At 37.9% G+C, this 11,799-nt stretch overlaps 1 protein-coding gene across 3 annotated transcripts; it reads right to left on the reverse strand.

The window, feature by feature from the left end:
- Positions 1-2,506: 2,506 nt before the first annotated feature.
- On the reverse strand, positions 2,507-11,056 carry u2af2a (U2 small nuclear RNA auxiliary factor 2a). 3 transcript variants are annotated; one of them, XM_028471061.1, is made up of 13 exons: positions 10,479-11,056; positions 8,882-9,023; positions 8,432-8,461; positions 6,705-6,740; positions 6,283-6,386; positions 6,028-6,179; positions 5,574-5,690; positions 5,256-5,394; positions 5,065-5,144; positions 4,429-4,551; positions 4,259-4,345; positions 3,003-3,251; positions 2,507-2,923 (listed from the first exon to the last, which is right to left on the reverse strand). In XM_028471061.1, exons 1-13 carry the CDS (start codon positions 10,525-10,527, stop codon positions 2,789-2,791), a joined length of 1,443 nt encoding a protein of 480 aa, XP_028326862.1. In that variant the 5' UTR covers positions 10,528-11,056; the 3' UTR covers positions 2,507-2,788. The 3 variants fall into 3 exon arrangements, with proteins under 3 accessions (XP_028326862.1, XP_028326860.1, XP_028326863.1); XM_028471059.1 differs by having other exon boundaries at positions 5,238-5,394; XM_028471062.1 differs by lacking the exon at positions 8,432-8,461 and having other exon boundaries at positions 5,238-5,394.
- Between the last annotated feature and the right edge of the window lie 743 nt (positions 11,057-11,799).

Consider the following 11,799-nt stretch of genomic DNA (forward strand, 5'->3'; position numbering starts at 1 on the left):
GTATGATCTCCACTGCAGCATTAGGAACAGGGAGGGCTGCCAAACAACCGTTACCAGCTATCCTGTGCTCCTTGATCTATAAGAAAGGCAGGCTCAGCTTTATGGCTTTCCTCTGGTGGATATGGCTTCAGCTGCACTACACAACTGCTGTTTTATCTGTGCCCTCAGGGGACAGGAAAGCAGTGTCCTGCATCAGAGGCCCTGCTGCTGAGCTCTGTGCAGCCATGCAGATGGCCAATAGAGAGCTGACACAGGACATTATTACATGTCAGTGTTGTTGCTTTCTTTTTTATAGGCTGTCCCTGTTGACTGGCACTGAGGCTTTTGGACTGTTTGGAGCTGCCCACCACACAAGTGTCTCTAAAACCAGTGGGTAACAGCAGCTGAATTAACAAGTTTCATAGAAATGAAAATGAGCAAGACCTACTCTATTACAAGGAACAAATCCTTATCTGCTAGTAGAAATGCTAGACATACCCAATATAGAAAAAACTAATTTAATCACCTCTACACAATTGTGTTCTATTGCCGTTGATGATCACAGATTGATAAAGACGAGAACAAAACCTCTCACTAAATTTGACTGACCAAATTTTTGATCATTGGAAAAAACTGAAAAGCTTGGTGCAATATGAAGTGATGACATGTATTTGAGGCGTTCTGTGACAGAGGCTACTGCAAAGATGTCATCTGACAGCAAAATAGCCCTATCGTCTGGCCATTACAGTTCACTACACTTCCCTTCATTCCAACATCCTGGTTTCCTAGGGACAAAAAGTCAGTCCATAACAGAAGTCGGGTTATCACTGGTTCATTTAGTCCAAAATAAACATTCCTTCTTCTGTCCTACATAGCTCCCAAGGCCTGCCTTAAACTAAACATTGAAAACAGTATTATTCATTTCAAACTATTGTGTAACTAATTATTACTGGAATTAATTAACTGTTTATTGCTAATAGCTAACACTGACCAATGTTACGCGAGTCAGGTGTAAAATCAAAGGGTAAAGTACAGGAAAGACAAAGAAATGTGTCATGTAAATTCACTTTTTAATTGACATTTGAAAACAAGTTGGACAAATGAAAGACAGCCTCTGCTCTTATAAACTAGAGGCAACTTTTTGGGGTTTTAAGAAATCACATTTTTTTTCCAGAGAGAAAAACAAAGTAGAAATGACACTGAAATGTGAGATTTCCTTTCCAGAAAGTAACATCAACAGTATCAATGACACAGCCTCGTCACAAAGCAATCGTGAACAACCTAAGTACCAAATGAAAGCAAGGAGTCAGGCCTTATGGTCCAGTGGGAATAAAGAGCAAATGATAAAAGAGACAAGAGGAACCTCATTTTTATGCATCCAATCAATTATATTTAAAATGTTAAACAGAAGCTGCAAAACCAAAAACGTTTAAATTTACACACAAGCAGTTTTTCTTTTAACCTGCTAAACAGAAAAGCATTTACACTTCAGAAAAAATATTTTTAATCTTCTTATAAATCAAGCAGAAAGACAGTTGTCATTTGTTTGATTCATTACTTGGGTTTTAAATGTGGTTTGATGCTGAAGGAAAAAGAAAGGGACCATTCTGTTTCTTTATGCAGAACAACACGAGTCGTGGTTGTTAGTCATGTGTTTATTTGGTCTTGTTAAAGAGGTGAGATGTTGCACAAAATGGACAACTGGGTGCAGATCATTTTATATCCCAGATATGCTGGGAAACACAAAAAAGAAAAAATGGACACATGAACAGACATCAGTAGAGATGTGAGCCAAATTTCTTATTAAGAATTGAGATAAAGATTAAGGCTTGCTGGTAAGGGAGGGGAATGATATTCCATAGAATCCTAATCTGATGTCCTCTCCCAGCCTTTCTTTTCCTTCTCAATAAAATCAGGATTGAACTCAACTACTGAGAAGAAGGCTCACCTGTAGAAAGTCGTTCACAAAAAGCAGACACAAAACAGTAACACAAGATTGAAAAAGGAAAGAAAATCATAGAGTGGTGAACGTTGTTGTGCTGTTCACGGTGACCTGTGGCCTGAATACTAGGTGATGTTACAGTTGAAGTCAGTGAAGCTACACACAGTATTTCAACAATTACAGCTGACATTCAGAGTCTGAGCAGACGACACTTGTGCTGTGTCATGCTGAAGGGGGCGGGGCTGCAGTCTGATTAAAGTAAATACCGATAGCTTGAGTCCAAATAAAGAAATTATTTAAAAATAAAAAGCCTCCGCTCGCTCTAATAAAGATGAAAAATCCCAAGTGGATGTTACTTCTACTGCTTATCTACATTAGGTGGTCAAACAAAAATGCTCTTTATCCCCCCGCCTTATCCCGACATCTATCCTCTGAATTATCCAGTAAATTCCTGACCACACCTCCCTCCTGATGTACTACTTCCATTTAAATACAAACCATGATGTGCTTCCTCCCCTGCCCTCCCTCACACAAAGTATAAAAATTGTCGATCCCCCCCTCATGCCCCCCCACCCCACTCCACCCCAGACCTATTATTTCACACATTTTTCAAAAACATCTCAACCTACACAGCTGCACCACTCCGAAAAACTTCTCCTTTTTGTAAATTTCAAAAGCTAGTTTACACTGCCAAACATACAGTGGTGATCTGAATTGCAAAACTTAGCCTCAACGAAGTTATTGTCACAATTTCAATAATTCCCCATTCTGCCAGAAAGGTATTTTTTTGGGTGGCCTGATTTGGAAATTGGTGGTACAGCCCTCTCCTTTCCTCCCCAACACTTTCCCTCCTTCCTTGTGTCCCCTCTACCAGAAGTCCCGGCGATGATAGGCGTCTGGATCGCAGTATTTGGTCACCACCACCCTGTTGGCAAACTTTCTTCCGGTCAGGCCCTGCATGGCCTTCTGGGAGTCAAAGACTGACGTGAACTCCACAAAGATCTAAAAGAAGAGGTTAAAAATTAGTAAAAATCATAAAAGATAATAAATTCATGATCCACCAGATAAAAGTCATTCTTACCTTGCCGGTCCCGGGCACTTCCAACCCGTCCACAGGTCGAGGTATCTCGATGCTCTTTACTTGGCCGTACTTGCTGCATTCATCCCGAACATCTTCAACAATCTCCTCATACTCATCATCATCCAGAAGTTCTTCAGGGGCCACCATGTTCATCAGACACAGTACCTCAGTGGGCAGGCCACCCATCTGAGTAACGGAGCTGTTCAGGCCTGGCACCTGAAGTGTCACCGGGGTCTGGTTTATACTCGTCTGTGGTCAAAGACACAGATGTTAACAATACAAATGGTTTTTGTATTGTATTAATTGCAAAAGTATAATCTACAACAGAAAGAACGTTTATCACAGCAGGGGCCACAAAAATGAAATCTTCTGATCCGGGAGCAACATTAATAAGATTCATGTCGGCATTTAGAATAATGACCGATCTCAGCATTAACACAGGAAAGACAAAGTGTTTTGATCTTTATTTTTATTGTATGTTTTTGTTGTTTTTTGTGAGTATTTAGTTACTTTGTGTGTTTTAAGTGTTATTTAGTGTGATTTTCAGGTATTTGGGGAATTCTTGTTGTCATTTTGTGTGTTTTTCAAGCCTTGTGTGTTATTGTCATTTTGTATGTTCTCATTTTCATTTTGTGTAAATTCCTTGGAATTTTGTGTAAATTCCTTGGAATTTTGTGTGTCTTTGGTATAATTTTGAGTGTCATTTTGTGCATTTTATTTTTGTGTTGCGTGGTTTGGAAATTATTTTGTGCATTATATTGGGCTTCTAATTCCATTCAACTTCTTCAATTACAATTTTTGGGTGATTCGTTTTGAGGGCTGCACAAAATTAGACTGAGAGCTGCAGTTGCCCATGTCTGATCTAGAACATGGATAATGATTGCGACAAGTGTAATAAACTAATAGGGCACAACAACACTGTCAGTCGATTAGTCTTCATCCCTGACATTTAACTGTTGTGAGTTTAATCATGTGCTAGGTGTTCACAGCTGTACCTGGGAAAACAAGGTTTGGGTCAAATCTGTCAAGGATCGATTTTCAAAATGAGACTTTTGTCTACTGAAACTAGAAATGAGGAAGAATTTCAGTGATTAAAATTATTTCCATTTTTGCAGCAAGACCAACTCGATCAAAATTCACCATCTTATTAACCAACCTAAGCAGATTAAATGTAAAATACCCTTTATATTTACCAACTTTAAACACACTAAAGAGCGTGCACATGCCATCATCTGTCCATTTCCTGGGACACTTACCAGAGTAGCGTTCTTGGATCCAACACTGGCTCTCTGCACCAGAAGCTTTTTGTCTCCCAGCTGCATACCGTTCAGCCCAGCAATAGCCTGCAACAAGATTTAAGTTTATAACAATGCTTTTAATAAAATCTCTTAAAAATGTAACATTGTGTCCTGGATTGACTGAATACCTGATCATTGAGGTTGACGTCGACATATTCACAGAAAGCATATCCTTTAGAGAGGCCTGTGGCACTGTCTTTGACCAGGTTAAAGGCCTTCAAAGGGCCAAAGGATGTCAATAGTTCCTTCACCTGAGACAGAAAACACAAGCACCACCGTTTGTTCAATCCACCCTGAACAGTCCAATCATTCGTGCTATTGTGTTACTGATCGTCATGACACCAATATCTTACAGCAAAACAAAAAAGGTTAGCATTAGCCTTTTCCCACCAATTTTTTTTTCATTTTACGTCTAAATTACATTTCATGATTTAATAAATCAGTGGATACAAAAAGACACTAATACCATTGTGTTAACATAACTATTAGGTACTTTCAAATGTCAGGAGAAGTGACATTCACACTCACAATTTCTGAATTATCTTGAAAAATCATGTTTTATTTCTACTTTTCAGTCACTGAAAGGTCATTTAAAAACAAAAAAGTTTGCATTATTTAAGTATGCTGTGCCAGACATACAGTATGTACTGACTAGAGATAAAACAAGTCTGAGTAGGAGTTTGTGCTATAAAAATCTACAGTGAACATTGACATCATAATTTGACAGTTACTACTGATTAAGACCGCATTATCTGTGAGCTCACCTGGTCATCGTTCAGGTAGTTTGGCAGGCCGCCGATGAAGAGCTTGTGAGCAGAGTCTGGAACCACTGTTGACACCACACCTAAACAAACAGTGGGGAGCATAAATAAAGATGCACTAGGCATAAAGTACTGAATACTTATGAAATGTGCCACAAGTACTGAGGGGTAAAAACCATTAATTGTCTGTGTACCAGGCACATAGACACTGGGGTTCTCGCTCATCCCAGGTAGTGGCTGGTAGTCGTGTGGACGACGGATCTTCAGACTCTGGCCTTGAAAGATAATTCCATCAAAGGCCATTGCCTGTGTGGTTTCATCCACTGAGCGAAACTAGAGACAAATCACATAATCAGCTTTATGGTCTGTGGATTAAAATTAGCTATTTTTGGCAAATTCTGTTACATTTGTAGAGTTGCTATGGAATATACTTAGTCCCTGCAAATAAATCAACATGTGAAAATTATAATCAAGTTTTTAGGTGGAATAAGAACCCAAAGTTACTATCTCACCTCAAGAAAGGCAAAGTTCTTATCCTGGTTAATCTGCACTGCAAGAACAGGATTTCCAGGGGCCTGAGTTAGACCACCCAAACGCATCTGGGCATTAAAAAAGTCCATCATTGACTCCTACGAAGAAAAAAGAAACAAGAAGATTCAGGTTTATTGTCACATTTTATATATGCATATATTTTGTGCAATTATTTTGTGCCATTTCTTGAGGAGCCGTGGACAGTCAACAATTGGGAGCATTTGGGGTTTAAAGTCTTGAGACTATCCTACCCCCACTTTGCTCTCCCAATGGTATAAAGATTCAAACCCAAACACGTTGAAACATGTAGGCAAAGGATTACTTTGAACAATTGCAAGCACTAAAAGATATTTTAATAATGATAACTGGACAATGAAATGGTTGCCACCCATTTTACTTTTTGAACAAAAGGTAAAAAGCCTTCCTGTTCCCTACCTCTGTAATCCCAAAGGGGATGTTTCCCACATAAAGCCGACGGGCCTGTCGGGTCATCTGGCTGCCCACTACAGGTACAGGGGTTGGAGTGACAGCCAGACCATCGGGAGTCATGGTCGGTAAAAGGGCTGTGGCTGGGATCTGACCAGCAGCTGGAAGGAAAAACTGGAATTTAACAACATCTCATCCACACCATTATACATATTAATCTAGAATAGTCCAAAGGGCACACAGTAACAAAAGTAAATGTTTTACCTTGCATGGCTTTGTACTGCATGGGAGTAATGTGTTCAAAGCCCGGTGGAGGAACATCCCAGTACTTTTTAATCTTCTTCTTCTTCTCACGATGAGGAGAGCGGCTGTTAAAGAAATAGGCAACAGCTTAGATTAGTACAAAAAAATCATCACAAAAACATTTCATTTGGTCTGTGACGAACCACAAGTGCAGATAATGGGTTGGATTTGAGATAAAGTTTATCTACATTTTGAGAAGGCAGCATCCAAGAAAGCAGACGTACTGATTTAAAAGAGACGTTAGAATAAGAAACCCTTAGACAGGCTTTTTTGTTTACAAAGATAAATAGGAATAAGAATATTGGGCTTTTACAATCTAAAGCAGGTCATCAACCAGATGCCAGTAATTCACAACCCTGGTCTGTGTTAGTTTGCTGTATTACCTTCCAGCATTGTCCTGATGGAAGGTGGGTGGTGAGCTGAAATGACATTGGAAGGATTTCACATTTCTCTCAAATCATCACATTATCCAACATTTTCACATCAAGAAAAACTATTTTAAAAAATGATATACCAGGAGCACTCAAATCTGACACACAGCACTCTCAGTGAGCCATTCATGAAGCAAGTAGAATTAAACACCTCAAAAAGTCATAATGAATTTGAATCTTTTGATATTTATCAATACTGAGATATGGGAAGCAACCATCAGACCAAAGATGGTATTTGACAAACTGAGCATCATCAATACATTTTTGTAATACCTTTTATTTAAAGAGTGAAACTTGTTAAATCACTGTGAGTGGAGTGAAATAATGCAATGTAAAGCACTTTTAGTGTCCAAAAAAATGAAGCGCAATATAAATCCAAAGCATTGATATTATTATTAATAAACAAAATCATATATATATATATATATATATATATATATATATATATAACTTAACAATGCTACAAAACAGTTGTTTTTCAAAAGACAGCATTCCTTGCACAAAGAATTTAACAACCTGTTTATGGAGGAAAAGCGTGTAAATGAGTAATATTGTCCCAAAACAAGCACGTACAGGTATATTCCCTGCCAAATTTCCATTTCCGCTTCAGGTGAATTCAACACTTTCCATCTGTTTTCCCTAATCATGGAAAAACAAAGGCCCCGTGTTTCCAATTAGTCCCTATAAGCCCAACCATTAATCTATTACTAACATGAGCTTCTTGAAATGTTTTTGTTTGCTGAACTCAAACACAATATTAAAGTTTTTGAGCTATAAAAATCACCCTTTTATAAACTCTGCATTACACACAGTAAAGGGATTTTTTTCTGTTCAGGATAAAGATTTCTCTATCAACCAACAGACATGTTTTTGACACATACACACAGTATAATAATCATGTTTCTAAGGAAGGAGCAGATGACAATATATAAATCCTCTTATTTTAATATACATAGTTACTTTCAAACACAAAATCTTGTGGCATGTTACTTAGCCAAAATTCTTAAAAATGTGTTTAAAAATGTTGGAGTTTGCCTGAAACCAAAACTTTGTTGATTAAGAACAAAGATTAAAAAGAGCCTTTCTAGGGGAGACTTTAAGCCTTATTTCATTTGAATGATTCCAACCACTATTAAAACAATCAACACTTGACCTCAAATGCATGTTATACTGTAACTCTTTAAATGTGGTCATCACATCAGATCTACTCTTCATATTTGAGGTCCCAATGTTGAGAAGCAATTTTAATTACATGTCAACAGTCACTTGGACATTATTCTTAAAAAGACCAGGAAAATTGCAGTGGATGGATTTTCATGTTGCACTTCTCAAGAATCAAGAAATCAGACTTTGATTAAAGCAGTGGGTGCAGCATTTGGATGCCACTAAAAGATCTACACAGACAAGACTTAATACGAATAAATCTAAGTTGCGATCAGAACGATTGGATACCTTCAACCTCATTAAACTGGTTCTCAGGTAAAAAAATTACACTTTGAGTAATCACTACATCACAGTTCATCAAACATGTTGACCCCCACCAGTGCAACTTTAAGTACATTTTAAAGTGCTTTTTACTCCATATTGCAGCTTCTAAATTGCCTCTCATTTCTTTCCAAGTAAAGTTTACATATAACATTACAATGATTACAATAAACACTTTTTGTTTCACCACTCACTGAGTTTCTGGCAGCTGGCCTGCCACAGACCTAAAGAAAAAGAAAAAAAAAAAAAAATCTGTTTACATATGTATATGTACATTTCTATTGTATTTTTTCCCCATTAGTATTATTATATTTTTTTAACTAATACAGAAGAATTTGGCAATCTCATGGCCATTGTTGCACCTTATCACTCAATTGCAAATTCATTCATTTGAATCTTGTCATTCAGTCTAACAACCTCTGTGTAGTCTGGCTCCTTGTTTTTCATGTGTATTATTGCTGTTTTTTTAATATGCCGCTCTTTGCCTTACTAATTACCCCTCAGAGAATAATAAAGTTTTTTTTCTGATGCTGATTTTGTCACTCGTGTTGAGTATCCATGAAAGAAGGTATATCGTCTGGGGACTTTGAAAGGAGTCATTGGAGAATATTTTTGGCGCTTTGTTCCAAAAAAGTTGCACTAACCTGCGTCGGTGTCTGCGCTCCTTACTATCACCACGGCGATCCCTGCTGCGTCTGTCCCTGTCTCTGCTTCTCCGTTTCCTCTCTCTGCTGCGACTGCGGGAGGCGGACCGGCGATGGTGGCGGTTCTCTTTGTCCCGTTCAGCTGTGAGAAAACTTATTACTCAGAAAAGTAGACAATGAAAATGCATCAAATCCATGTGCTTATATATATATATATATATATATATAAAACCCAGGGAGCATGGAAAACACTGTATGAAAAGGCCTGGCAGTAATGCTCTGAGGAGCCTTCTATGAATGGAGTTGGGTCAGTGATACTATGTGGGGAGGTCTGCTGAAACAGCATCATAAGAGATGCAGTAATGTAACCAGAGGATAAATCAAAGTTATTAAAGTAAATGGTCTTCTAATGAACAATTAATGTAAATCTATTGAATATGTATGCTTGACGCAGACCTCTTGAAACACAAAAAAAACCTGACCCACTTGGAACTGACTGATAAGAAGTCTGAAGCTGCGAGAACTTAAATAATGTCTCAACTAGGAGATACATTGTTGCTAGCATCTGCTCGCAATAACTGAAATAAAGTTTAAACAATATGGGTATGGAGTCTTCCTCGTGAACGCTGAACTTCTCATCAAAAATGATCCCTTAAGAAACTGAGCAGAGCTGATAATAAAATACTCCTGATTATGACAGTGACCAATGTTTGAGGTGACTATGGTGTGCAGGTCAGGTCTCATACATATCCATCTATTTAACCCTATTTTAATGCAAAAGGAGAACATGCAAACTCTGCTCAGGAGACCACTGGAGTACAAAACATCATAAGATAAATTAGGGATGTTTGCGATGTTCCAGTTTAAACAGAAATTCACTCTAAAACAAATAAAGCTTTATTACAAACCGGCAGATAATAGAGCAGAGTTACTAAGAAAATGTGATCAACTCATCTATATTTTGAAAGAACAGTATTTTTACATCATTGTGATCAATTTTATAGGACACACTATAGAACCACACTGAATTGCCTTGTGTTTGAAATGTGGTAAACAAATATATTTGCCTTCAAAAAATATATTTTACTGGAAATCAAATGTGAAAATACAATATAAATCTGCTAATAAAAAAGGAGATCGTTGTATTTTATTTTATTTTTTTAGAAAATCTGATGAAATTTTAGCAATAAATTAGGATCATTATGTGTGTTAAGAAGTATATTAATAGATTAAAATGACTTTACAAGTACTGGGGAATGTGTTGATAGAACAAACGACTGTACTGAACAGCTGCACTTTAAAAACAGTCAGCTATTGTAGATGGGGGCGTTTTCCAGAGTTCAAACTGCTTTAGCACAAGATAAACAATTAACTGAACATTTATTTAGCACAAATACAAACCCAACAGCAGCGGAGACCGCGATTAGTAATATTGAGGAGAACACAATGACCAGCAACGGGACGGCTGCAGCCATATTACAAAATCTTCCGCTGAGTGTTCCAGTAAATAGACCGATCCGCGTGGTCGGTTGGACTTGTTTTTGCTCGTTAAGCAAACCTGTGGGTTTATTATTTAGAGTGCAACTGGTTTGCTTACCTTGCTTATTTTCTGAAAGTTGCCTCTCGAATTCGTCAAAGTCCGACATCGCTGTGCTGATTGCTGCTACGCTCTCACGCACTGCGTTGTTCAGTTGGCGGTGGCTAGCTTTAGCTAAGCTAGCAGAAACGTGAGCCACTCAAAAAAAAAAAAAAAAAAACCGAGCGTCCAACGAGTGCAGATGAGTTAGCTTTACTATGCAGCGAGCTTTAAATTCGAATGACTAAAAAGTCACAACGTTCGCTGTGTGACCAGTTTATAACTAATTAATTGGGATCATTGACGCGGGGAAAAACGTGTACGCATGGGTTACCCTGCTAATGCTAGCGCTTAGCTAGAAGCAACAAGAAAAGGCCCGCTGCTAAGCTGCTCGGCTAGCTAGCCACATCAAATGAATGAGGCCGTTTTTTTCAGCGGGTACGAACCCAGGAGGGTTAGTAACCCAAAAGATGCTATGATATAGGTCAAAATCACAAATATATATGCAGTTAAACGGTCAAAAACCGATGAAAACGGTCCAAAATTTGGTATGCCCGCTTTTTCTGCTCCTTCTCCGGGTAGCCCGTGACACCGGAAGTTGATAAATGACACATTTCCGGTCATTGAATAAAGAAGACAACCTGACCGTGTCCGATTGCGTCAAGCTGTACATTGTAAGACTCTGAGTTTTCAACACGTTGAACTAACGAAGAGTCTTTCACCTTCTACGGTTATTTAACCCTCAGCATATCCTTTAATCTGTAAGGATCTTCATAAATGGCCCTTCACCACAAACAATACGTCTAATTGAAATCTTATTGAATAAGTAGCAATTAGGGCCATGAACAGCCCATGGTTTAATGTACAACACATAGAAAATACAGTACACTGCAAAATTTGAACCTCGAAATAATAGAATTCAGGTTTTCCAGTCACTGTTTCTTGGCATGTGGAATTGAAGTCATGGAATTTTAAACGTAGCCTAAAATTGGCCATCAGTGCAATTCATAAAATGCTTAAGATTCCATAGTCAACTATTAGTTATAATTAAAAAAGTTCAATATAAAAGAAACTCCCACAATTGTGTAATTCACAGTCTCAACAACATAAGCGCAAATAACCTTTTCTTTAATTCTGTGTTAATTTATAACTCCATGGACACAGTCAAGGCATCTAGCATTGCAACAAATGTGTTTTGTTTAAAAAATGTTTTGTGTTGTGAACTTTCACTTACTTTTACTGACTTACAGCATTCAATATCACCACTAGATACATATGGAATAAAAGTTGACCAGATGCTCAGTAAAGTAGCAGTCAGACTGTGGGAATAAAACTAACTTTT

This window comes from Gouania willdenowi, chromosome 16 (assembly GCF_900634775.1).
Source record: "Gouania willdenowi chromosome 16, fGouWil2.1, whole genome shotgun sequence".
NCBI classification, from domain to species: Eukaryota; Metazoa; Chordata; class Actinopteri; order Blenniiformes; family Gobiesocidae; genus Gouania; species Gouania willdenowi.

What these genes read in the sequence shown, in the direction of transcription:
- u2af2a (XM_028471059.1), bottom strand. Translation starts at nt 10,527, where the DNA reads ATGTCGGACTTTGACGAATTCGAGAGGCAACTTTCAGAAAATAAGCAA. An exon ending in TCCCCTTTGGGATTACAGAG is followed by an intron (nt 5,691 to 6,027) that starts GTAGGGAACAGG and finishes TTTTCTTCGTAG; the next exon opens with GAGTCAATGATGGACTTTTT. An exon ending in GATCCAAGAACGCTACTCTG is followed by an intron (nt 3,252 to 4,258) that starts GTAAGTGTCCCA and finishes CTTTGACCACAG; the next exon opens with ACGAGTATAAACCAGACCCC.